The sequence below is a fragment of the Ambystoma mexicanum genome, chromosome 5q (genome assembly GCF_040938575.1).
Source record: "Ambystoma mexicanum isolate Mex_15411 chromosome 5q, UKY_AmexF1_1, whole genome shotgun sequence".
Lineage (NCBI taxonomy): Eukaryota > Metazoa > Chordata > Amphibia > Caudata > Ambystomatidae > Ambystoma > Ambystoma mexicanum.
In genome coordinates, this window is record NC_090933.1 from 582,488,628 (window position 1) to 582,514,833 (window position 26,206).

A 26,206-nucleotide genomic window follows, 5' to 3' on the forward strand; every position below is an offset into this window, starting at 1 on the left:
CAATAAATCTGTGCAGCTGAAGATATGCCACCCTGTCCATGACCTTAAGTAAAAAAGGAACATTAGTGATAGGGCGGTAATGCTTAGGCTAAAGAAGATCGAGGTTATCTTTTTTAAGAAGCAGAGTAATCCATGTCTCTTTCAGATCGATAGGTACCTGATCGAGAGGTATTGATTATGTCTCTATAGGGCTTCATGCCAAGGCACTTTATAAAAGTTAACGAATTGGTACAATCTATTGCAAAGATGACATTAATTAACAGGATACAAGTGCAGGAAAAAAGGACAAAGAAGTACCACCAAGAAAGAAAATGAATAGATAATCCAAAGAGTTTGTAAAAATGAAAGTCAAACAACTTGATGAATAGTTGCCAGACAAAACACAAGCTACCCACCAAACAAAATATGCATTGGCAATGCCAACCATTTGGGCATTTCTGTAGGAATGGGAAAGACACTTGCCAGGTGTAGCCGTAGTGGTAGTAATTGTCCATTAATGGACGCAGGTGCAAAATGGTGTGAGTACCTGGACATCTGATAGCAGTGCCTGACACATGCCTAATACTTATACATAAGCCAAAACCATTGGCTTTGCCAATGCTTGTTTTTAACAGGACTTTACTGAAGAATACGCATAGTGCTTATAAATCAAGTGGCTGAAGGCAGACCTAGTGAAGACATTTTTATTACACCAGTAGCTAGTTTAAAGTCCCAATTAAGTAATTAACTTTCAGAAGACTGCTTTGAAAAAAAGCTGGCAGGCACTTCGAGTGCAAAGTTTGATGATAAGGCTTAATTAAAACGAGCTTCAAGAAATCCCATGAGAAGGTGTTTCGGGCAGGGAAGGGCAGGAACTGGGTGAGAATGGCCATGCGGATTAGTATGGCCATGGGCAGTAAGTGGGTGGGCAAATGACGAAACAACACCTTCACGTTTTGTGTCCATCCTCATATGCCATTTCTCACTATCTGTACTCTGATGCAATCGTTTTGGCTTATAAGTGCCATAAGCATCACCTAATAGACCAAACTAATAACGTATCATTGGAGAGATGCACATTTAAAACAGTCCAACATAGCCAGAAATCAAGATGGAATACAAATAACACACATGGGCGTAACAACAATCTAAAAAATTTGCACAGATAAGCCCAACATAGCCAAGTCAATCTGTAAACAAAAATTAAAATATATTGCACAAAAGGTAGGTAGTCCACAACCCAAAATCTTCACCACCACAATCAGTGGTGTGCGGGCAAAGTCCTCCAACGAGCCCAGCCACAGCTCCCCAAACAAAGGGACACCGTGCCAAGAGTCCTCTCACCCAACCCAACGTGGACGTGCCAGCCTGGTGAACCACCATCCCAGCAGAGAAACCCCTGTGCAATAGGGTACACATCCAGGCTCCTAGAGTTGGAGTCCCACAGTATCTCGCGGTATGCCCCCCCCCCCGCCTGCCCTTGATCAGCGAGACGTCTGCGTGGAACGACATAGAATAGTCTTCATACATTGGGGCATTAACACATTGTACCCTTTTTTCAAAAGAGTGCTCACTATTTAAAACACAAGCTGCAAAAACGGCTTGGTGAATGAGAATGAGTATCCTTCGCTTTTCGGATGTGAGAGGCCTCTCAAACCGCATACACTCATGGTCGACGTCCTCACAAGCGGTCACCAAATGATATTTATTATGTCAGACTGAGAACTCCAGCAACTGGATCAGGAACACGAGTCACAGATCTAAATGACTAACCATAAGCAAATAAGAAAACACAGGATGCGGACAAATGGACAAGAAGCAAAATATGAGGAAGGACGCAAGCCCCGGGAAAAGGGGGAACATGGAAATGACCAGGAATGGCTGACATTGGGGTTTCAAACAACATGATGCTGTTCAGAACACACAGGCAATAGACATAGTAACATTTCTCGCCCACATGACGATGATAGTATGACCACTGAGCCCTCATTATGCACCCTTTCTGTGCTTAGGTCCATAAGGCGGGCTTCGAGACTCATAATGGGCCGTATTTAGCACAGGTCTGCGCAATATTGCTTACTTGATGTTAGGCGCCAATTCTATCTCCCAACAAATGCATGTAGAATTGGAGATAGTTTTCCCAGATTCCAATATCACAGCTAGAGTAACGTTAGAGAGCTGACATAGCACAAAAAACGCTTCAATTCAGTGGTCATAAGGACTTGAATGTAATGAATTTACACAAAAGTGCTTCTTGGGTGTTACTGAAAAATGTGTCCTATATTGTAACATATTCACAATTTACATATAAAGCCACTCGGGAAAAGGTTAAACATGTAGGAATCTTGCTTAAATACACATGCAGTCCTTAACATTAGAATGAGTTCTACCCACAAGTGCTTTCTTGTTTACTTGAAACATCTCTTGTGGAATACAAGTAAACTGTTGCTCGTAGGAGAGTAGAGAAGTGAGGGTCCACGGGGTTTGCCTTTGCTGGATATCACCCCAAAGCAGGGGATAACACTCCCTTTCTCCCTACCTGACAATGATTGGCACAAGTCAAGAAACACATATCTTTGTCTGCACTCCGTTACAGTTTGTACGCATAAATTGATTGAAAGTGGATGCCCCAGCTGTGACATTTGATCATTGTCCTTGGAGGTTGTATGTGTACAGCCTGAGCAATTCCCCAATCTCGTTATCCATCCTGGAGGCTTCAGTATAAAACAGAGAAGGATGCAGATTGACAGATGTATTACCTATTTGTAGATGTGAGTTATGTCTAGTCAACTTCTGTCTTCTTCTGGACTTTTGGATACTCACTGTTACTAAATCCAAGTGAATGACTACTCCTGATCATGGGAGGACTTACATTTTATAGACCTAGCAACATATTGTTAATTAAGGCATGATAGACAATCCATAAAATGGTGTTTTTTTACCTGTAGATTTTGAATTGAAGAATATGGAACTATGATGCACACGTTTTTGCTCCTGACGAAGGCTATTTAGTCGAAACACATAGAGCTCAGAATGTACCAATGAATGAAACAATATTAACCCCTGCTTGCGTTTTGATGAAAACTTGTCTACATTCAACACCCTTGACTTAAAATTAGTACTTTTATCTCTTTTCGCGTATTAGCTGGTCCTGTGCCTGGAGTGGCCCCAACCTCCCCCGCACCCCAAATATATACAATACTAATTATTACTGGTGTTATACCTTCCATACAATCCCAACATAGGTGTGCACAACTAGAGAACCCTGTAGCTCTTTATTAGCTGTTTTCGTATCACCAGCATATAGACCGCAGAAGCAGGAAGTTTCGGAAAGGGAGGTCCACACCCACCAAGATAGCATATGCACAGCACAGAATAGCATTAGGGGTGCTACACTGAGGAATTGGCTGATGTCTATACAGGCATGCATAGGATGCTGCCTCACAGTATGCGATGAAAGTTATTCATTACTGATGTTGCTTTACAGAGATACCAGCATGAGAACAACAGAAAGGACGTGTTACTCAAGATCAGTATCAGTTAGGAAAAAGGTGTTGCTACGTGCATCGAGAACAAAGGCACCTTTTTTTTTTTTTGATGTTTTAGTTTTGTCTCAAACTTTTTCATCTTGTGGTTCGTGCGAAGTACGTGGATAGAAGAAGAGACAGCAATGCAGTCTACATTTCTAGGATGTCATTTTTCCTCCATTAATCTCGAGAATGCTGTGAAGATAAAGGACAGCTGTGAATGTGTATTTGTTATTTTGTCCACTGAGAATCGCAGCCCATCTTTCATCTGTTGTCATTTGCTGCGAGGCCATGTCAAAGTAGGCCCCAAACTGCTTGCGGTGGTTGGCAAGAAAGGGACATTCCATGATCAAATGGAATATGGTTTCTGGTGTCGTGGTAATTTCACAAAATCGACAGTGGTTCTGGTTTTTTGGAATTTGTCTAATGGATGCCAAGTACTCATTAGTTGGTAAAGTGTTCAGGCGGATTTTTAAGAAGGTTGATCTGATATTTGGATCAGGGAATGACAAGATGTATGGCTGCGGTTCATGTAATTTTCTGTTGTCCTTATTGCATCGCAAAGTCCGTTTGTATGTATTTTTCTTTTCGATGGTTTTGATCCAATCATTTTGTAGAATTTTGGTTTTAGCGTGTTGAGGACGTTTCGTTATAAGTTCTTCCGATATGTTTTCTTGTTCCATTTCGTTGGTTATTGTTTTTTTCCAGGTTTGTAGTATTGTGTTATTTAGAGCAGTTGAATTAGTTTTCAGAATTTGGGTTACCGGGGTCTTGTCATCCGACAGTATTTTTCGATATATGTCTAGTCTTTTCCATCGTACCATGGAACCGATGGATTGAGTAGCTACTTCGTATCGAATTCTCGCCATGGGATACGATTGAGGAAGAGTTAAGATCCTGCGCCAGAATATTGCTTCAAATTTCACCCAGTTTACCTGGTCTGCGTTCATCATTGTTTCCGTTCCATAGGTTATGATGGGAATGTATTTTTGTCTGTAGAACATGATGATGGGCTTAAATGAGAATTTTCCATATTTTCTGTGTAGGATGGAGCCCTGTCGTGCGAGTGCTTGAGCCTTTTGTTCTAGGTTGTCTAGCCAATCTCTTTCTGTCTTTGATTGATTGATCATGATGCCAAGATATTTAATTGTTGTGACATTTTCCAAACGTATTCCATTGATGTTGAAATCCGGTGTTTTTTTTGCTTTTGGTTTAGGTTTTGTTAGAGCCATGGTTTTTGTTTTTGTGCTGTTAATTGTTAGCTCATTTTGTTTCATGTAGGCGCTTAGTGCTGTAAGAGAAGTTTGGAGACCAAATGGTGTTTTGTCGAGCAAGACGATGTCGTCTGCATAGGACATAATGGGGACCGGTATTGAGTTTATTTTCGGAGGGTTTGTTTGAGTGTTGGAGAGGTATTGATCAATGTCTGATGTAAACAGGTTGTATAAAGTCGCTGCGAGGGGACATCCTTGTTTTAGACCATTCACTGTGTTGATAGGCTCCGTTGTCAGACCTTGTTCTGTGAGTCTGATTTTTATTGAAGTGTTTGAATAAAGTTGTATAATGGGTTCTAGGATATTCGCAGGGCAGTTCCATTTGCTCAATTTAGCCCAAAGCTTTTGGCGAGGTATTGCATCAAAGGCCATCTTTAAGTCAATGAAGGCCGTGTAGATCATGGACTTATTGTTTATTGCTTCGTGCTTAATTACGTGCAATAAAAGAAGATTGATGTTAGTTCCAACATTACGTGTGAAGCCTGTTTGTCGCGGTTATAGTCGTCCAGTGGAAGTAGCCCATGCAGTGAGTTGCCTCAAGAGTGCTGCTGCAAAGATTTTTCCGAGTGGGTCAAGCAAGGCAATCGGACGAAAGTTCTGGGGAAGGTCACGTGGTCCTTGTTTATGGATCGGCACTATGGTGGCTGTTCTCCATGTAGTTGGAATTCGGTTGTGTCTGTTTATAATTTCCAAAATCTGTATCATGAATTCAGCCCATGCCTCAGGATCTTGTTTGAGGGCAGCATTGGAAAGACCATCAGGACCCGGGGCTCTTGAGGGATTGAGGTTTTGGATCATGAGTAATAGCTCTTCGTACATGATGACTACAGTCCAGTTTGTTTTGGGTTTGAGGTTGAAGTTTTCTTGAGATTGTTGTTCGTGTGCTGCATACATGGACGAGAAGTGAGTAATCCATGTTTGTTCTGGTACGTTAGCTACGAGCTTGTGTTGTTTTTGCTGGTTGTCGTTCAGTAGATTCCACAATTCTCTTGTATTATTTGTCTTGTAGGTTTTCATTATTGTTTCTGCGTCTGTCTGGAGGAGGATTGCTTGTTGTGATTTCCTCCAGTTGTTGTATCGAAGTTTCAGTTTTCTACTCTTTGTCATGTTTTCTGATGTTTTGTTTTTCTTGAGTTGGCGTATCTGTTTAGCTAACTCCTTTTTTCTTTGTGCTATTTCTCCGTTGTAGGAATGTACATGAGTTCTTTGTGGGCGGTTTTTTAATGTTTGATGAAATGGGAGCAGAATCCATTCATAATTCAACTTTTCAAGATCTGGTTTTGTTGAGGCGTGTAGTTTCATCGGCAGAAGTGATAGCGCTGATTGTGGTATTCGTAGCCTTGATGATGTGCCAGTAAGTTCGAGCGGAGCAACTTTTGCGTTTTGTTGGCTAATGGTGTGTGAGGTGACAGTTATCTTGTTATGGTCGCTGTGGTCAGAGGTTAATGTTAGAGCTGTCTCGACCGATTCATGAAGGTTTTGGGAGAGAAATATATAGTCAATTATTGCTGCTGAATGGCCTCTGTTCCATGTTGGGACAAAGGGAGTAGAGTTATCTTTTGCATGATTTAGGAGAGTAAGGTTTCGCGTTCTGATTTCGTTCATCCATGTCGCTGCTTTGCCTGTCAGTTGTTCGAGTGGGCGCGGGGTTCCATTTGGTGTGATTAGGTACCTTTGGAATAATGCCAGGACACGCTGATTTGAACACAGAAAGGTTTGCAATGGGTCTGTATTAAATACTGCATCCAGCAGAAATGCACTTCACTGCAAAATAAGAGGGCTAGGATATACTTACACATTTCCATTTAAAAAACAAAGGATAACAAGGAGTAACTGCAACCCCACTATGCCAGGAATTGCATACACTTTGCAATGGGAGTGCTGCTTTAAAGTCCACTACAAAAGATCACGTGATTTAATGACACACTCCCACATTAAAATGGTAACTATGTCCTGTTACGGGTCTGTGGCAATGCATCTGACACAGGAAAGCATGACCGGATAGTGGTGTGGGGTGTGAAGGTTACCAGTATGCAGGCATTGCACATTCTTAAAAGTATCACTAGACCTGCAGGTCTGCCTACTCAACTAAAAAAAAAAAAAGAAAAGACTAGCCACATTGTAAGGTAAATAAAACATTTCAGGTGCTTTCTATTCAATGGTACATTTCACCATAAGTACATTTCACATTTAGTGCAATTCTGCCACCCCGAGGACAGCCATGCAGAGTGAAACCTTTATTTGCTATCTCCTGCAAAGAACATTTGTTTGCAGTAAAACGCAAATGCCAATGGTCAACACCCTTCATAAAATCTCCTTGACTATGCGAGTGGGCGAAGAGATGTTGGGAGCTTTAGCCTGGTTGGTACCATGGGTAATGACAGTCTAGATCCCAGGGGGACCCAGAAGAGGAGGAACATTAAAATCACCTTGGAAATAAGAGAACTAGATCACTCCAGAAACCCTAAATGATTTGCCCCCTTTGGACTGTTTAAACTGGTCCTTTTCCCCATACAGCCCCAATACTCAAGTAGTATCGGTGTACCTGGGTATTTGGTATTTTTTATAACCAGCCTGATTTGATAGCCACCAAAACCTCTGTGTATCTGCCTGGTGTGCGATTGGAGCCCTAGCTCAGGTCAGCCCATTGGTGAATGTGTATATCTGGTTGAGGTTCTTTGCCTTCCTCAATTAAGCTGCTTTCTTTTCTGCTGGAAGATTTGCAAAGAAGGTGGGGTGCTGAATCTCTAGAACCAAGTTTGGCCGTACTGGCTGGGCTCTTTGTCCTTTACTAAGAGCTCTGGTTTCTTCTGCTGGCTGCTGCCGTCCATCTTGGACTGTTCCTTGTCCTCCACGTTGGCTGGATCAGATATTTCAGGATGGGGCACTTAGGAAGCCTCCATCGCCCATAAGATGTGGCACCACTACGCAATCTCTTCTCTTTGTCTTGGTCATCGTGGGTCACGTGCATTGGGGGCCATTTTCTGATGGCTGACTGTTCCGTTTTGACCTTTGAGCCAGCAGTTCTGCTTGGAGGGTTCCTATGCCTTCCTGGTGCCTTCTTTGTCATTGCTTCGACTATGTCTGGTTGCCAATTTTACTCTGGCAATAAGCCCCATTACCTTACCGCCTAAGGTAATGCCCCGGGGGCCCATAGTTATAGGCCTGAGTGTAGCGAGGGTCTTAACGGAGGCCCCAGGGACATTACCATTAGGCATTAATGGCCCGTCGGTGAAGGGCTTATTTCCATTAGTATTCTGGGGTTTTTAGCCCCGGGATACTAATGGCGGTGTTACTTTTTTCAATCGGTTTTTGTTTTGCTGGTTGAAAAAAGCAGCGCTGCAGTACGCATTCGTTCTAGAAAGACTAGAACGCGCATACTGCTTCATTACTACGGATCAATAGGGTGTCATTTAGGGCCCAGTTGATCCATAGTAATGAATGGAGAGGTGAGTGAGGAAGCTTCACTCCACCCGGTGCGCGTTGTACGCAAATGCGTACACTGGATTACACTGTGGTATGGCTTGCAATGGAGCCAATCCACATTAAGTGTATCCCGTGGCACTGACGTGCCAGGTACTAATTCTTTTTAGTTGTCTGGGTTATTACTGGTCTGGGGTGCAAGTCCCTAGGAACCAGATCTTGTAACTCACCTGGTTAAAGGAGCTTTGTACTCACCGGGTTGTTAAGCCATTGCTGAGATAAGTCCCCCAAATATCATACTGTGAGTACTTGCCGCTAGGTCTTGGGTTGGGTTTCTGGGCTAGTCTTCAGATGTCCCCCTTAGAGTTTGTCTGGGTCCTGGACTACTGGGGCTCTGCAGTTCCCCCTCTATCGTAGCCCACCATTGATATCTATTGGCGCGAATCCTGCTTTGCTTCCTGCTTTCCTAGGTTTTATGGGTCTGGAACCTGGAATTGGAGATCTTTGAGCTGGTCTCGTCCGATGTCCTCTGGGGTTATTTGCATGCTTGTTCACACCTGTCTGGCAGAGCACAGGCGTACCTGCTGTAACCCTATCAGCACGGCTGCATCTACTGGGTGATTTTCCCTGTTAATTCCTATGGGGAGAGTTTCCAAAACTCTTTAACTCCACTAATGTTACTCACCTGGCATTGACTCCTGCCCTGGCTCCTGCTTAGATACCTGGATTCCTACCAAAGACTGATCTATAAGCTGATTCCACTGATTTATAATGTAGTTAAAAATCCTTACATTGTAAATCTGCCTAGGGAAATGTGTTGCGTTGCAACCTACAACTGACGTTTGCCGACTATGTTTCGCTGACCCACACTTTAGCAGAATGTTCCTTTACTGACTTGTCCACTTTTTTGGTGACCCCTTGCACCCCCTTACTTTCCCCACCCCATCCCCATATATATCTTACCCCCACTTACCATGTGTTTTTTTTTGCGGCAAAAAAGAGGGAAGAAACTCGACCAAAGTGTGGGTCGGCAAAAGTGGGCTGGACTGTTATTTTGAGTCACTTTATTTCCTGGGGTGTAATGAGACCATTCTGGTCTGGTACTGTAAGCCTAACCTTGTTCTAACTTGCTCGGCCCTTTTGGAGATTGGTGGGAAAGTGTTTGCCCCTTTTACACTCACCAAGGACTCTACCCCTGTATCGTCTGCATTCATAATAATGCTTTTACTTTTGATAGAGGTTGTGTGATGTATAGTAACCATTCATCTTTTGGCCTGTTAGGTACTGGTCATGTCTCCATAAGTGTATGTGTATCACTTTATAGCCCCCCACCCCTCCCCATAGTCTTGCGCTTACTACGCTTACCACGAGGTAATGGCCATGCCGTTAGCTTAGGCGTTTTCATGCTCGTTGAGCATTTGAGCCATTGAGGTGCGTTTCTGCGCCCTTAATGCACAGCCACATTCACAACTGGGAAGCGCTTGGGAATGCGCGGAAATGAGGCACTTTCCTCTGCACCTGTTTAGAACAGGCGCAGGAGGGTGCAGGTGACGCCAAATGCAGGACTTCTGACTCCTGCAATGTTTGTAAGTGTAATGGCGGAGGTACGAACTCCTGCTGCTCCACTGGCATTTCGATGGCCTCCCACTGTGATAAGCAAACCCAGCACCCACTGGGGCGCTGGGTGCCTGTCATACATTAGTGTCAGGAGCGTCCTCCGACACTGATGTATGCAAGGGGGCTGGTGTCATTTTATGATAAAGTGTATATTTTTCTAAAACCAGTGTGGCGTATTCTCTGACACTGACTACTGGGGCTGAATGCATCTCGCTGTCAACCTACCTCCTCCCTTGCGTCAAGCCTGACGGCTCGGCCGTTTCTACCCTTTAGAGAGTTTGGTCTATCCTTTGGTTGGAAACCCTGGCCTCCTACTGGGTAAGATTGCTTTATATCCCTTGCTAGAGATCTGTAAACACATCTTCTTAACAAAGTGCAAACAGAAATATGCACGCCGCAATGATACCCTCCAAAGAAAGGGTTGGAACATCCATAGCAATTCCCATTGAAGGCAATGGAACAGAGCGGTTGCAAGGGTAGCTATTCCTGGAATCCTCCATAGATTGCAATGGAGTGTATAGCAAACCTTCCCTTAACATTATGACACACTGACAAAATAAAAGTGAGACAATGCCATTAGAGGGGCGAGACCACCGTGTAGGATCAGGGAAGGGAATTGGCACATAATAGAGTTAAGAGACTGAGGTTTGGGATTCTGAAGCCCAGATGTAACAGGATGGTGAACATTTTAGGCCTGGGCTCTGAGGGAGCCTGAGTGTGTACAATGGCCGTTTTTGGCACACATTATGGTTCCCACAAACAAAATGGTGGACTAAATCAAAATGTAAGAGGGCGGGACCGAATTAGTGACTCCAGTGGCTGCCAAACGGGCACACTGGGCTAACATTTAGCTTGGAGATGGCAAATGCAGAACTGGGTGAATACAGACATCCTCTAAGCATTTCCCCTTCCAAGATCAAAGAAGCAGGGCAGGCAAGCTCCCAGCAAGTCCACTTATGCAAGGAGCTCGAGTGGCAGCTGGACACAGAAGCAGGGCAGGCAAGCTCCCAGCAAGTGCACTTATGCAAGGAGCTCGAGTGGCAGCTGGACACAGAAGCAGGGCAGGCAAGCTCCCAGCAAGTCCACTTATGCAAGGAGCTCGAGTGGCAGCTGGACACAGAAGCAGGGCAGGCAAGCTCCCAGCAAGTCCACTTATGCAAGGAGCTCGAGTGGCAGCTGGACACAGAAGCAGGGCAGGCAAGCTCCCAGCAAGTCCACTTATGCAAGGAGCTCGAGTGGCAGCTGGACAAAGAAGCAGGGCAGGCAAGCTCCCAGCAAGTCCACTTATGCAAGGAGCTCGAGTGGCAGCTGGACACAGAAGCAGGGCAGGCAAGCTCCCAGCAAGTCCACTTATGCAAGGAGCTCGAGTGGCAGCTGGACACAGAAGCAGGGCAGGCAAGCTCCCAGCAAGTGCACTTATGTAAGGAGCTCGAGTGGCAGCTGGACACAGAAGCAGGGCAGGCAAGCTCCCAGCAAGTCCACTTATGCAAGGAGCTCGAGTGGCAGCTGGACACAGAAGCAGGGCAGGCAAGCTCCCAGCAAGTCCACTTATGCAAGGAGCTCGAGTGGCAGCTGGACACAAGCGTTGTCTGTCACAAATGTCTTCCAAGATCTGCCCCTTCCTCCACTCACAGAGCATCTGCAGGGGCATGAGCTTTAAAGCGGATCCAGAGCCCTTTGGGGCTTCATGGAGGAGGCCTGTGGCGCTGATACGACCTTGGACGTTCTCAATAGAGAGGAGGGGCTGCACAGCTTCAGGGGGTTGAGTGGTGAGTGCACAGCAAAAGAGATGTACCCACCCTCATGGAATGGGGTTTCAGGTATAAGTACCTAGGACTTACATAAAATGGGTGGGTTTGGTCCCACATCTCAAGAGTCACAGGCAGCCTGGGTAAGACTCTGGAGCGTAGATGGGTGTTCACACTTGCCTGCAAACAGAGCTCTGCATGCCAGCAAAAGGTTTTCTTTCATTCTGATTTCTGGAGGGTGGCGAGCCACCTTCCATGCCACCTGACCCAGAGCGCTCAGCAGTTCAACAACAGGCGAGTCAACACTTATTCCACAAGAGTCCTCACCAGCCCGTAGGAGTCAGGTAAGGAGTCAAGGGCAGCAGTGGTGCCCAAGCATCACCACACACCATCACCACACACCAACATAGGGTCAGTAGTCTACTTGGCTACTAGAGGGGAGGGTTAGGATCACTGCCCACCAAAGGCAGAGAGGCAAAGATCTTCCCCCAACGACATTTCACCCCTTAAGAGAGACCTGGTGCACGAAACAGTGCACCCGCTTCTCTTCCTGTTAGACGAGGATTAGATGTCCACTCTGCTGTGCTGCCGCGGGCAATTATCCCATTGGAATGTCCTCCAAGCTTAGGGTTGCCACCACTTGGTCCTGCTGATTTACCGGGCACTTGCGAGTGAGGTATCGGCTGTGTAAATCCCCATCGTTTGGAGTTCACAGGAATCCCTGGGGATTTCATCCGATTTACCATGAGCGGTAATTCCACCACACCACATCAGGACTCTGCACTACCGTTAAGTGGCTGTACAGTGGAGGTGACAGAATTTGTGCCACTTCCCTGACGTTTTTGCCAGCGCCGCTGAACTCTATTTATATTTGTATTTATTTTTAAAGAAGCGCTTTCTCCAAAACACTTATGAGGTCCACTGAATTTTCTAAAAATGTTTTTAAAAAACCCGGAAGTACGAGAAAGTTGCCACTGACCCAGAGCAATGCCTGCCAAATGTTATGTCCTGGTCTGAGGGCACCCAGCCCAGGCGGACCAAGGCTGAGGGCACCCAGCCGACATGCTGGGGGCACCCAGCAGACCATGGGCTGCAGTCACGCAGCAGACTTCCAGGCAGGGATCACCCTGCATATGTCGGGAGCACCCGACACGACACCCAGCAGACAGCCCCGGACTGGGGGCACCCAGTCAGCCCGTGAGCACACAGGCTCATGCATGGCCTGGGGGCACCCAGGCCTATTCAAGCGTGTAGCGCTGGTGTTGCCCAGCAGGGGCACCGGCATCCAGGGATGGAGTTGCATAGCAGGGGCTCCATGGATGTGGCGGACTGCCACGTGTGACAGCGTTGCCCGGCAGGGGCACTGTCACGTTGGAGGGTCTGGCAGGGCAGGCCCTCCACCAACTGCGCAGCACCAGCATGGTGCTGTGGAATAACGACACAACGCTCCATGGCTTCGGTTACTCGTAGTCTCAAGAGTGGGAAGCCGCTCCATACTTTTTATTGATGATCGTCTCGTGGCCACTGCCACGAGCTCCTGGGGGATACCATGCTCCCAGGAGGGGTGACACATTACACTAAACATCGGTAAAACTAAGAACAACATCATGTGAATGCAGATATCTTTGTAATAAGTAAATAAAGAAAGTTAAAAAAGGATCATCAGAATTACAATAGGAAAAAAAACAAAATGTGTCATGACACTTTCAGGCACAAGATACACTGAATAGTTTTCTGTCTTGCTGATGGCAAATTTGCAGAAATAACATGCATGGACGAATTCTATTCAGGGAAATGGGAAACGAAAGCAGAACTTCATTAATCATTTCGCTGAGGAATGTTTTCCAAATTGGCAGTTTTCAATATGGGACAATACTGACTGCAGGCTCATCTGCTGGGTTGAATACCTTGGGGGTTTATGCATGACTGTAGCACAAGACTTAAACGTGACGTTATTAAAAGTGATTATTCTTCTGCAATAAGAGATCAGTGATTGATTACCGCTGATTTCATTTGTGATGTCATGCTTGGTGACCAGTAATGTCATGTGTGATGCTGCGTCGAGAGGACTTAGCTTTCTTGACTTCTTAAAAGCACCCCTCAACACCTTAAGGTGTACTTGGAAGATCCCCCCACTCAAGTTTGTACAACAATTCTTATTTTAAGTGAACCACAACAAATCTTCTGGAGTGTGAAAAAGAAGATGTATAGAATTAAATTCACTACAATACAACATGCCTGCCATGCAGTTGTGCTTGGTACTCATAGATTTGTTTACCCAGTCAATTGAGCAGAAAATGGTTACCAAGCTTTGACACTTCCATCACTGGAACAGCTGGACTGAAATGCCCAGTGCCACAAAGCGGGTTGCACTCACAACTATGCATGAACTTACTGATATTTACAACAATGAACACTAGACCAGTACAACCAAGACTCCACGTGTTAGCACAAGACAAGGGTGGAGAGGGTTGCATTGGTAACTAGATAGGAACGTAACACTAGAGCGACAACACTGAAGACCAGAACAGTAGAATCAAGCTTCCAGGTGTTAGCACCAGATATGGAGGAAGTGGGCTACACCCACAGCTAGATATGCACGAGATGATAGAGGGGCCACACTGAAGACCGGAGCAGTAGAACCAAGCTTCCAGATGTTAGCACCAGAACTAGGGGAAGTAGCCTGAACCCGCAGCCAGATATGAACATGACTATAGAGGTTAATACCGAAGACCAGGCAGGAAAACAAGCCTCCAGATTATCACCAGAACTGGGGGAAGTAGCATGAACCCGCGGCCAGATATGAACATGACTGCAGAGGTTAATACTGAAGACCAGGCAGGAGAAAAAGCCTCCAGATGTTAGCAACAGAACTAGGGGAAGTAGCATGAACCTGCGGCCAGATGTGGACATGACTATAGAGGTTAATACCGAAGACCAGGCAGGAAAACAAGCCTCCAGATGTTAGCAACAGAACTAGGGGAAGTAGCATGAACCCGCGGCCAGATATGAACATGACTATAGAGGTTAATAACGAAGACCAGGCAGGAGAAAAAGCCTCCAGATGTAAGCAACAGAACTAGGGGAAGTAGCATGAACCTGCGGCCAGATGTGAACATGACTATAGAGGTTAATACTGAAGACCAGGCAGGAAACCAAGCCTCCAGATGTTAGCAACAGAACTAGGGGAAGTAGCCTGAACCCGCAGCCAGATATGAACATGACTATAGAGGTTAATACCGAAGACCAGGCAGGAAAACAAGCCTCCAGATGTTAGCAACAGAACTAGAGGAAGTAGCATGAACCCGCAGCCAGATATGAACATGACTATAGAGGTTAATATTGAAGACCAGGCAGGAGAAAAAGCCTCCAGATGTTAGCAACAGAACTAGGGGAAGTAGCATGAACCTGCGGCCAGATGTGAACATGACTATAGAGGTTAATACTGAAGACCAGGCAGGAAACCAAGCCTCCAGATGTTAGCAACAGAACTAGGGGAAGTAGCCTGAACCCACGGCCAGATATGAACATGACTATAGAGGTTAATACTGAAGACCAGGCAGGAAACTAAGCCTCCAGATGTTAGCAACAGACCTAGGGGAAGTAGCATGATCCCGCAGCCAGATATGAACATGACTATAGAGGTTAATACTGAAGACCAGGCAGGAAACCAAGCCTCCAGATGTTAGCAACAGAACTAGGGAAAGTAGCCTGAACCCGCAGCCAGATATGAACATGACTATAGAGGTTAATACCGAAGACCAGGCAGGAAAACAAGCCTCCATTATCACCAGAACTAGGGGAAGTAGCCTGAACCCGCAGCCAGATATGGACACGACCATAGGGGTTAATACTGAAGTCCAGAGCAGGAAACCAAGCCTCCGGATGTTAGCACCAGAACTAGGGGAAGTAGCCTGAACCCACGGCCAGATATGAACATGGCTATAGAGGTTAATACTGAAGACTAAGCAGGAAACCAAGCTTCCAGATGGTAGCACCAGAACTAGGGGAAGTAGCCTGAACCCGCAGGCAGATATGAACATGACTATAGAGGTTAATACCGAAGACCAGGCAGAGAAACAAGCCTCCAGATTATCACCAGAACTGGGGGAAGTAGCCTGAACCCGCAGCCAGATATGGACATGACTGTAGAGGTTAATACTGAAGACCAGAGCAGGAAACAAGCCTCCAGATGTTAGCAACAGAACTAGGGGAAGTAGCCTGAACCCGCAGCCAGATGTGGACATGACTATACGGGTTAATGCTGAAGACCAGAGCAGGAAACCAAGCCTCCGGATGTTAGCACCAGAACTAGGGGAAGTAGCCTGAACCCGCGGCCAGATATGGACATGACTATACGGGTTAATGCTGAAGACCAGAGCAGGAAACCAAGCCTCCAGATGTTAGCACCAGAACTAGGGGAAGTAGCCTGCATCCACAGCCAGATATGCACGTGATGATAGAGGGACCACACTAAAGACCAGAGCAGTAGAACCAAACTTCCAGGTGTTAGCACCAGACGTGGACGAAGTGGGCTACACCTACAGCTAGATATGCACGTGATGATAGAGGAACCACACTGAAGACCAGAGCGGTAGAACCAAGCCTCCAGATGTTAACACCAGAACTAGGAGAAGTTTCCCGAACCCACAGTCATATATGAACATGACTATAGAGGTTAATACCAAAGACCAGACAGGAAAACAAGCTTCCAGATGTTAGCAGCAGAACTAAGGGAAGTAGCCTGAAGCCGCAGCCAGATATGAACATGAGTATAGAGGTTAATACTGAAGACCATAGTAGGAAACCAAGCCTCCAGATGTTAGCACCAGAGAAGTACACCGCTTATTTGGTCGGACCATTTTTTGGTGCCTTTTTCCATTTCACTATCAGCCGCTCCCACTGCCATAGCTAAGCCTGCGATTCGCAAGCGTAGCTGGAAAGCTGTCCCCAAACCTAAACTTATTAATATGCTTCAGTCTTACTGCATCTCTGTGGAGTGCTGCTCCTTAGATAAATTACAGGAGGGTTTCACTGCCACGGCGGACGCTTTAGCACCCTATAAGCTATGTCAACAATGTAGTCGCCCACCAGAGCCTTGGTTTTTGCAAAAACTCAAGGACAGCAAACTCCAGTACAGGCAGACAGAAAGAAAGTGGCGCAGGAGTTACTCCCCACACTCCAAAACCTGTTATCGTAACACACTTGCCGCTTATCACAAAGAAGTGATCAATGCTAAAAAAGCATATTTCGTCCATACGGTGGAAGAGGCCATTAACAAACCTAAGGCGCTATTTAACTTGGTACAGTCTCTCTCTACACCTAAAGTACCTCAAGATATAGTTCCTCCCTCCCAAGAGTTCTGCGATTCCATAACCACCTTCTTTCTCTCTAAAATAACCACTATCCAAGACAATATTAAGACTGAGGCTGCAGCCATTATGGCTGGCCCAGTTTTTGTGAAGCCTCCTCCTACTAAAGGCCATTTGTCGACCTTCCCCCTCTTCTCCAATACTGAAGTTTTATCTGCGATCCATGAACTCAAATCTGCATCTCCTACAGACGCAATACCGCTGGTTCTTCTACAAGTAATATCCACTGACCTGATTGACCATATTACGTCAGCTGTCAACTATTCATTTACTACAGAAACCATCCCGGATTCCCTAAAACATGCATTGGTAATCCATTTGCTCAAGAAGCCTTCTTTGGATCCTGAAGTGCTGGCTAATTATCGCCCGATTTCCCTCCTGCCTTTTCTGATGAAGGTTTTGGAGGCGCTGGTATATCCTCTGATTTCTACTTTCCTGGAATCCACTCAGTTCCTTGATGTATTTCAATCAGGCTTTCGGCCGGGCAGAGGCACTGAATCTGTGCTTAACTCGGTGATGGATGACCTTATGTGCCTTGTTGATCAGGGCGGTGTTGGAGCAGTCCTGCTTTTAAATCTGTCGGCTGCTTTCGACACCGTCGATCACACACTTCTGATCTCCCGCCTTTTTGAAGCCGGCATATCTGGCCAGGTTCTGGAATGGTTCACAACTTTCTTGACCGGTTGCTCGCAATCAGTGTCGCTGCCTCTGTTTTGTTCTGCCCCGGTTTCTCTATCCTGTAGTGTCCCTCAGGGATCGGCACTTTCCCCCATCTTATTTAATATCTACATAAGATATCTATTGTTTCTGATTGAATCTCATGGGTTTCGCTTTTACTCTTACGCGGATGACACCCAGATATTGGTCCGTCTGGACCTTACTAAACCAGAAACAGCAAAGAGACTAAAAATGTGTCTGGAAGAGCTGGGTATTTGGATGTGGATGAACTGGCTTAAATTGAATGGTTTCAAAACCGAAGTTCTGGTTGTGGGTAGAGCTACCCCACAATTGTTTTGGATGGCCGATTTCTGGCCCCCCTCATTAGGTCCCCTCCCGATACCGGTTCTATCTGTCAGGAATCTGGGAGTGCATTTCTCAGCTACCCTTACCATGGATGAACAGGTGGGAGCAGTTTGTAAATCGGGCCATTTTAAACTTAGGGTCCTTCGGAAAGTCCTTCCCTTCATTGCTATGGCCAGTCAGGCGCCTGTAGTCAGTGCTCTGGTCCTTAGCATCCTGGACTACTGCAACTCATTATACCTGGCCCAACCCAGTTATCTTATTGGTTGCTTGCAGCTACTCCAGAATGCCGCCGCTCGCTCCATTATCCGTCCTCCTTTTGGTGCCCATATGACACCTATACTGAGACAACTTCATTGGCTTCCTGTTGCCCAACGCATCCTGTTCAAATCTATGTGCATGGTCCACCGAGCCTTTTATGATAAGGGGGCAGAATATTTGCAAACCAAATTCACTCCCTATCAACCGACTCGCACCCTCCGATCTCTCACCGCCCACCGGCTGACTTTTCCTCGTTTCAGGTTAGCTCGTAGGGGTGGCCGTGCCTTCCCTGTTGCCGCTGCTGAAGCATGGAATCGCCTTCCTATCGCCTTGCGAGATATCACTGATCATCTGGCCTTTTGGCTCAGATTGAAAACTCTGCTTTTCTAGTACCCCTACAAGATCCTTGCTTCACCTTGTTTGCTCAGCGCCAAGATGCCTTCGGGTGTACGTGCGCTTACATATATGCCGTTAACATAACATAATATAACAAGTAGGGCAAGTATCCTGAACCCGCAGCCATATATGAACATGACTATAGAGGTTAATACTGAAGTCCAGACAGGAAACTAAGCCTCCAGATGTTAGCAACAGAACTAGGGGAAGTAGCATGAACCCGCGGCCAGATATGAACATGACAATTGAGGTTAATACTGAAGACCAGGCAGGAAACCAAGCCTCCAGATGTTAGCAACAGAACTAGGGGAAGTACCCTGAACCCGCAGCCAGATATGGACATGACTATAGGGGTTAATACTGAAGACCAGGCAGGAAACCAAGCCTCCAGATGTTAGCAACAGAACTAGGGGAAGTAGCCTGAACCCGCAGCCAGATATGAACATGACTATAGAGGTTAATACTGAAGACCAGGCAGGAAACCAAGCCTCCAGATGTTACCAACTGAACTAGGGGAAGTAGCCTGAACCCACAGCCAGATATGAACATGACTATAGAGGTTAATACCGAAGACCAGGCAGGAAAACAAGCCTCCAGATGTTAGCACCAGAACTAGGGGTAGTAGCCTGAACCCGCAGCCAGATATGAACCTCACTATAGAGGTTAATACTGAAGACCAGAGTAGGAAAACAATCCTCCAGATGTTAGCACCAGAACTAGGGCAAGTAGCCTGAACCCGCAGCCAGATATGAACATGACTATAGAGGTTAATACTGAAGACGAGGCAGGAAACCAAGCTTCCAGATGTTAACACCAGAACTAGGGCAAGTAGCCTGCATCCACAGACAGATAAGAACATGAATATAGCGGTTACTACTGAAGACCAGAGTAGGAAACCAATCCTCCAGATGTTAGCACCAGAACTAGAGCAAGTAGCCTGAACCCCCAATCAGATATGAACATGACTATAGAGGTTAATACTGAAGACCGGTATCCAGTCATTGCATCGAATACAAAGCATTGAATGCCAAAGGCATTGAAAACAATGCAACGGAAAAAAAGCATTGAATGCATTTTTTTCAAAGGTAAAGGTTTTATTTTAAGTATAATGAGGTTTAAGGGGTAAAAAAACGGGGAATTTTAAAATAAATGCATTCAATGCTTTTTTTCGTTGCTTTTTTTAAATGCTAAGGCATTATATGCTTTGGTATTCGATGCAATCACTAGGAACCCTGAAGACCAGAACAGGAAACCAAGCTTCAAGATGTTAGCACCAGAACTAGGGGAAGTAGCCTGCATCCACAGCCAGATATGCACGTGATGATAGAGGGACCACACAGAAGACCAGAGCCGTAGGACCAATCTTCCAGGTGTTAGCACCAGACATGGATGACGTGGGCTACACCCACAGCTAGATGTGCACGTGATGATAGAGGAGCCTCAAGACCAGAACAGTTGAACCAAGCCTCCAGATGTTAACACCAGAACCAGAGGAAGTTGTCTGAACCCCCAGCCAGATATGAACATGACTATTGGGGTTAATACTGAAGACCAGAGCAGGAAACCAAGCCTCCCGATGTTAGCAACAGAACTAGGGGAAGTAGCCTGAACCCGCAGCCAGATATGAACATGACTATAGAGGTTAATACTGAAGACCAGAACAGGAAACCAAGATGCCAGATGTTAGCTTCATAACTAGGGGAAGTGGGCTACACCTACAGCTGTACATGCTTGTGATGATAAAGGGACAACACATAAAACCAGAGCAGTAAAACCAAGCCCTTAGATTTTAACAGCAGAACTTGGGGAAGTGGGCTACATCCACAGAAAGATATGCATTTGAGGATAGAGGGACAACCCCGAAGACCAGAGCAGTAGAACCAAGCCTCCAGATGTTAACACTACAACTAGGGGAAGTGGGCTACCTCTACAGCTAGATATGCATGTGAGGATAGAGGGACAACACTGAAGATCAGGGCAGTAGAACCAAGCCTCCAGATGTTAACACTAGAACTAGGGGGAGTGGGCTACATCCACAGCTATATATGCATGTGAGGATAGAGGGACAACACTGAAGACCAGAGCAGTAGAACCAAGCCTCCAGATGTTAACACTAGAACTAGAGGAAGTGGGCTACCTCTACAGCTAGATATGCATGTGAAGATAGAGGGACAACACTGAAGACCAGGGCAGTAGAACCAAGCCTCCAGATGTTAACACTAGAACTAGATGAAGTGGGCTACCTCTACAGCTAGATATGCATGTGAGGATAGAGGGACAACACTGAAGACCAGGGAAGTAGAACCAATCCTCCAGATGTTAGCACCTGGACTAAGAGAAGTAGCCTGCACCCACACCTAGATATAAGCATGCCTATAGAGGTTAATACTGAAGACCAGAGCAGAAAACCAAGCCTCCAGATGTTAACACCAGAACTACGAGAATCTGGCTACATTCGCAGCTAGATATGCACTTGACGACAGAGGGACAACACTGAATACAAGAGCAGTAGAACCAAACCTCCAGATTGTGCACCAGACCTATGGAAATGGCCCCCTGTTTCTATGACTGTCACTGCATCAAGGTGCAGAAGAAAAGGATTACGAGTGCACTATTTGCTTCTCGCACAAAGAGAGGAGCAGCAAGTTATCCTTTCTGCCTACTGATAATCCGATGATAGGTGATGTGCTGGCAGGGCCACATCTGTGATGCTCCCAGCCCTCGGTCTTTGCTCTGCCTGTTCCTCTGCTTTGGAGGCATAACAAAATGAAGCTAAAACCCAAAGTGAATCAGATCCCACTCACTCTCTTCTCGGGAGGATAGCTCAGGGGCAATGTGCTCACCTTGGAAGCAAGACAACACGGAGCAACAAAGGGTCGATGCCCGCGTCCGCGCTTAGAAACCTCTGGGTATTAAGCGCATTATAAATAACCTATCATATCACCACATCTTTTGGTCCTCTTCACTTCTGTGCCATAAGGAGCCCTGTGCTGGTCCCTTAATCGACTGTGCCAGAGTTCAAAGGTGTGCCCTGCTCCCACCGTACAACAGTGCGAATCAACCAAAGAGCACCATTCTCTACCATGTCTTGAAGGTCCAACCCCTCAGCTGTTTTGAGAGAGACAAGCATCATGCTATGTCTTCAGTCTTCATCTCACTGTCTCCACTGTGGCCTCTAGTCGAACAGTCCCTGGATCCCAAACACAGACTGGATTTTACTTTCAATGATCCCATTAGGCGTGTGCCTGTGCTGTCTACCTGCTTGCCTGGCTATCTTGTGCTGCCTGTGCCCCCGTTCGTCTAGGACTGATGAATTCCTTCACGTCCATCCACCGCCGCTGCTGGGGGCTGCGTTGCTTGGCCTCGGTCTCCCCTGATGGACTGGCGCAGTCGTGTGACTGTCACGTGACCAATACATAGGAAGTGTCCCAGGACCTGGTGCTGACTCTCGGCAGTACACAGGGTAAAATCTGCAGCGTTTGCCTGTGCTGCCTACCTGCTTGCCCCGTCTTCATGCATGCAGTGTATCAAATACTGCTCCATCGTCACACTTGCAATATATCAAATACTCTCCCATCTTCATGCCTGCAGTGTATCAAATACTCTCTTATCTCCATGCCTGCAGTGTATCTAAGTCTGCCCCATCTTCATGCCTGCAGTATATCAAATACTCTCTTATCGCCATGCCTGCAGTGTATCTAAGTCTGCCCCATCTTCATGCCTGCAGTATATCAAATACTCTCTTATCTTCATGCCTGCAGTGTATCAAAGTCTGCCCCATCTTCATGCCTGCAGTGTATCTAAGTCTGCCCCATCTTCATGCCTGCAGTATATCAAATACTCTCCCATCTTCATGCCTGCAGTGTATCAAATACTCTCTTATCTCCATGCCTGCAGTGTATCTAAGTCTGCCCCATCTTCATGCCTGCAGTATATCAAATACTCTCTTATCTCCATGCATGCAGTGTATCAAATACTGCCCCATCGTCACACTTGCAATATATCAAATACTCTCCCATCTTCATGCCTGCAGTATATCAAATACTCTCTTATCTCCATGCCTGCAGTGTATCAAAGTCTGCCCCATCTTCATGCCTGCAGTGTATCTAAATCTGACCCATCTTCACGCCTGCAATATATCAAATACTCTCCCATCTCCATGCCTGCAGTTTATCAAAGTCTGCCCATCTTCACGCCTGCAGCGTATCTAAGTCTGACCCATCTTCACGCCTGCAATATATCAAATACTCTCCCATCTTCATGCCTGCAGTTTTTCAAAGTCTGCCCCATCTTCACCCATGCAGTGCATCAAAGTCTACCCTGTCTTCTCGGCTTCATGGTACAAACGTTTGCCCCAGCTTCACACATGCATTATATCAAAGACTGCCTTATATCATGCCAGACCAGGCACCAGGCACGGTATGCGTTAGACGGCCCTCCGTCCCATCGTTTAGTGCTATTTGATTGCTAAGCCAAATGTTGCTATTCGTTCAATGATTAGAGATGGCCCCCGCCTCCTCCCCCAGGCCTCCTTAATACCAAGCTTCTTTGCTCTCTGACGCCCGGCCGCACGTGTCATGAATGGCTATCAGTAATATTCATATTATCCTCCCGACACATGGACTGGCAGCACTGTTACGCGCGCTCACCTCGTGCCAGGGCAGCACGGCATGCATCTGAATGCTACATACACAAGGCTGCGTTACTTGCACTCACATATAGCGAGAGAGGGGGCCGGGGAAAACACAGGCAGCTCCGCGAAATCTCCCAGCAGGTCCAGGCGGTGTTTGGTCAATGCTCAGTGCAGACCGGCAGAATTGCAACAACCACACACATGACATTTGGTTATCAAAGCACTAGGGTCGTAATCCAGAGAGGAAAGGGGTGGGCGTACAGCTATCATATTAAATACAGGATCTCTCTCTCTCAGAATTGACTTATTTTGAATGAAATGATGCGGGAAACGCACGACGAGGCAAGTTCGCGAAGCTATCCTGCCCTGCTCCAGGAAACAGAGGAGTAAGTGCCGTGCACTGCACAGGGACTTCCCCTTACCATCAGTGTGTACTCACCCCCTGGTGGTCAGCAGGGTGACACCCCACGCCTTCCTTGTCCTGGTCACTTCCCTCCTGGGTGGGCGGCTCTCCCAGCACCGGCTGCTCATCGTCCATGCGCATGGATCCGGAGGCTCGCGGGGTAGACGGGGATGTGTCCTGCGAGTCACGCTCGCTCCTTCCGCACCCCTGCTCTAGGGGCGCGCACCCTGATCCGCGGGCGCTTAGGGCGCCGCTGCTGCTCTCGGGAACCCCGGGCTGTGCGCGGGGGCAGGGAGATGCCAGCAGCAGCACTGATTGAGACCCGATGAGAACTGAAGCGTGAATGCCAGGGAGGGCGATTAAAGCTCTGCTTTCACTGAGAGGCTGTCAGCAAGCAGCTGCCTCCCCCTCGAGCCGATTCCCTAGACAGAGCTATCATTTTACGGAAGCGCGCATATCCTGGCGGGCAAAGCACTCCTCGCTTCACCCTAATCCTCGCCTCATTAGGAGGTATCCAAATGAGAGCTGCCCCGCGGAGTGCCTCCCGCGGGCTGCCTAGGCACCGAGGAGGTAACAAGGGCTGGATTTTACTGAAATGGGAAACGTTCCTTCATAATAAGTGCCCTAACCAATTTACCCAAATCAGTGAAACAGGTTTACGTCAATACCTGGAGAAATGCGATACCATTCGCCTAGCTGCACGTGGGGGAGCGCATGCCATCATCGACCACCTTCCCCATCCAACGTCCCGGAAAGGTGCCGGGGAAGAGCATGGTGGCCAATCTTATCTGGGCCACCCCCAGACCCGTTCCCACACCCCTGTGTACCTGTGAGTGCTTCCGTGTACAGCATTTGAAGCATTCACTGAGCACTGGGACTCACCTTCACTGAGCACTGAGACTCACCTAATAGCAACATTATCTTACTGATCATTCACTGAGCAGTGGGACTCACCTAACAGCAACATGATCTTACTGATCATTCACTGAGCAGTGGGACTCACCTAACAGCAACATGATCTTACTGATCATTCACTGAGCCCTGGGACTCACCTAACAGCAACATCATCTTACTGATCATTCACTGAGCCCTGGGACTCACCTAACAGCAACATGATCTTACTGATCATTCACTGAGCAGTGGGACTCACCTAACAGCAACATGATCTTACTGATCATTCACTGAGCAGTGGGACTCACCTAACAGCAACATGATCTTACTGATCATTCACTGAGCCCTGGGACTCACCTAACAGCAACATCATCTTACTGATCATTCACTGAGCACTGGGACTCACCTAATTGCAACATGGGACTCACCTAACAGCAACATGATCTTACTGATCATTCACTGAGCACTGGGACTCACCTAACAGCAACATGATCTTACTGATCATTCACTGAGCACTGGGACTCACCTAACAGCAACATGATCTTACTGATCATTCACTGAGCAGTGGGACTCACCTAACAGCAACATGATCTTACTGATCATTCACTGAGCAGTGGGACTCACCTAACAGCAACATCATCTTACTGATCATTCACTGAGCCCTGGGACTCACCTAACAGCAACATCATCTTACTGATCATTCACTGAGCACTGGGACTCACCTAATGGCAACATGGGACTCACCTAACAGCAACATGATCTTACTGATCATTCACTGAGCACTGGGACTCACCTAACAGCAACATGATCTTACTGATCATTCAGAGAGATCTTACTAATTATTTAAAAAGTCTTCCAGAATCCCACCTCCATTTTTTTTAAATATTTCAAAATAAATACCAACACATTTCTCATAATACTACTGGTTAGGGGCACTACCACCAACAAGATCTGGACGTGATATGATAGGTTATGTATAATACCCAGAGGTTTCTAAGTGTGGACCTGGGGATCAAACCTGTGTTGCTCCGTGTCATTTTGCTTCTAAGGTGAGCACATTGCAGCTGAGCTATCCTCCTGAGACGTGCTACTTAATTAATCGACTTGGCAAAAAGCCCATTCCAAAGCCCACCCTGATTCCACCACCTACACTGTCCATACCTTTAATTAAGTGAGTCTGCTTTTTTTGAGATTATTTTTTATTTTATTGTTTGAAGCACGGACCTAGCTCCAGAGCAGCAGAGCACTGTAGAATGTGTGGGTAGCCATCATATGGGCTGGCATCTTTTAAACAGTAGCGCAGTACTGTGGGATCTGTGCGTCGGAATGCACGTCCATTGGAATTAGTCCATGGCCAGTTGTTGAAAGAGTCATGTTTTGAGAGATTTGCTAAATTGGAGAATTGTTGGGGTCTTCTGAGCCGCCACCAGGGTTGTGTTCCAGAGGGTGGGTGCATGACAAGAGAAGGATCGTTTGCAGGTCCTCTCTTTGTGGGTGAATTGTGATTCGAGCCGGTTGGTCAATTTGCTGCACGGGGAGCATATCCCACCAGATATGCAGAGCTTAGCCACCAGGTATGTTGGTGTGCTACTCGTGATTGCTCTGTAAATGATACATTCAGTCTTGAACAGTAACCTGGCATGGAGAGAAAACCAATGTAGT

General features: G+C 46.6%; 1 protein-coding gene across 3 annotated transcripts in view; it reads right to left on the minus strand.

Moving 5' to 3' along the window:
* Window positions 1-26,206, minus strand: part of RGS20 (regulator of G protein signaling 20) — a 620,050-nt gene that overhangs the window by 548,666 nt on the left and 45,178 nt on the right. Inside the window, exon 1 of one of the 3 annotated variants that reach the window (XM_069621053.1) lies at window positions 23,690-24,005. The exons of the other annotated variants lie outside the window; for them this stretch is intronic. Coding sequence (XP_069477154.1) covers window positions 23,690-23,794 — 105 coding nt within the window. The 5' untranslated portion in view covers window positions 23,795-24,005. Of the gene's footprint in view, window positions 1-23,689; window positions 24,006-26,206 lie in introns of those variants that run through there. 3 annotated transcript variants of the gene reach the window in all.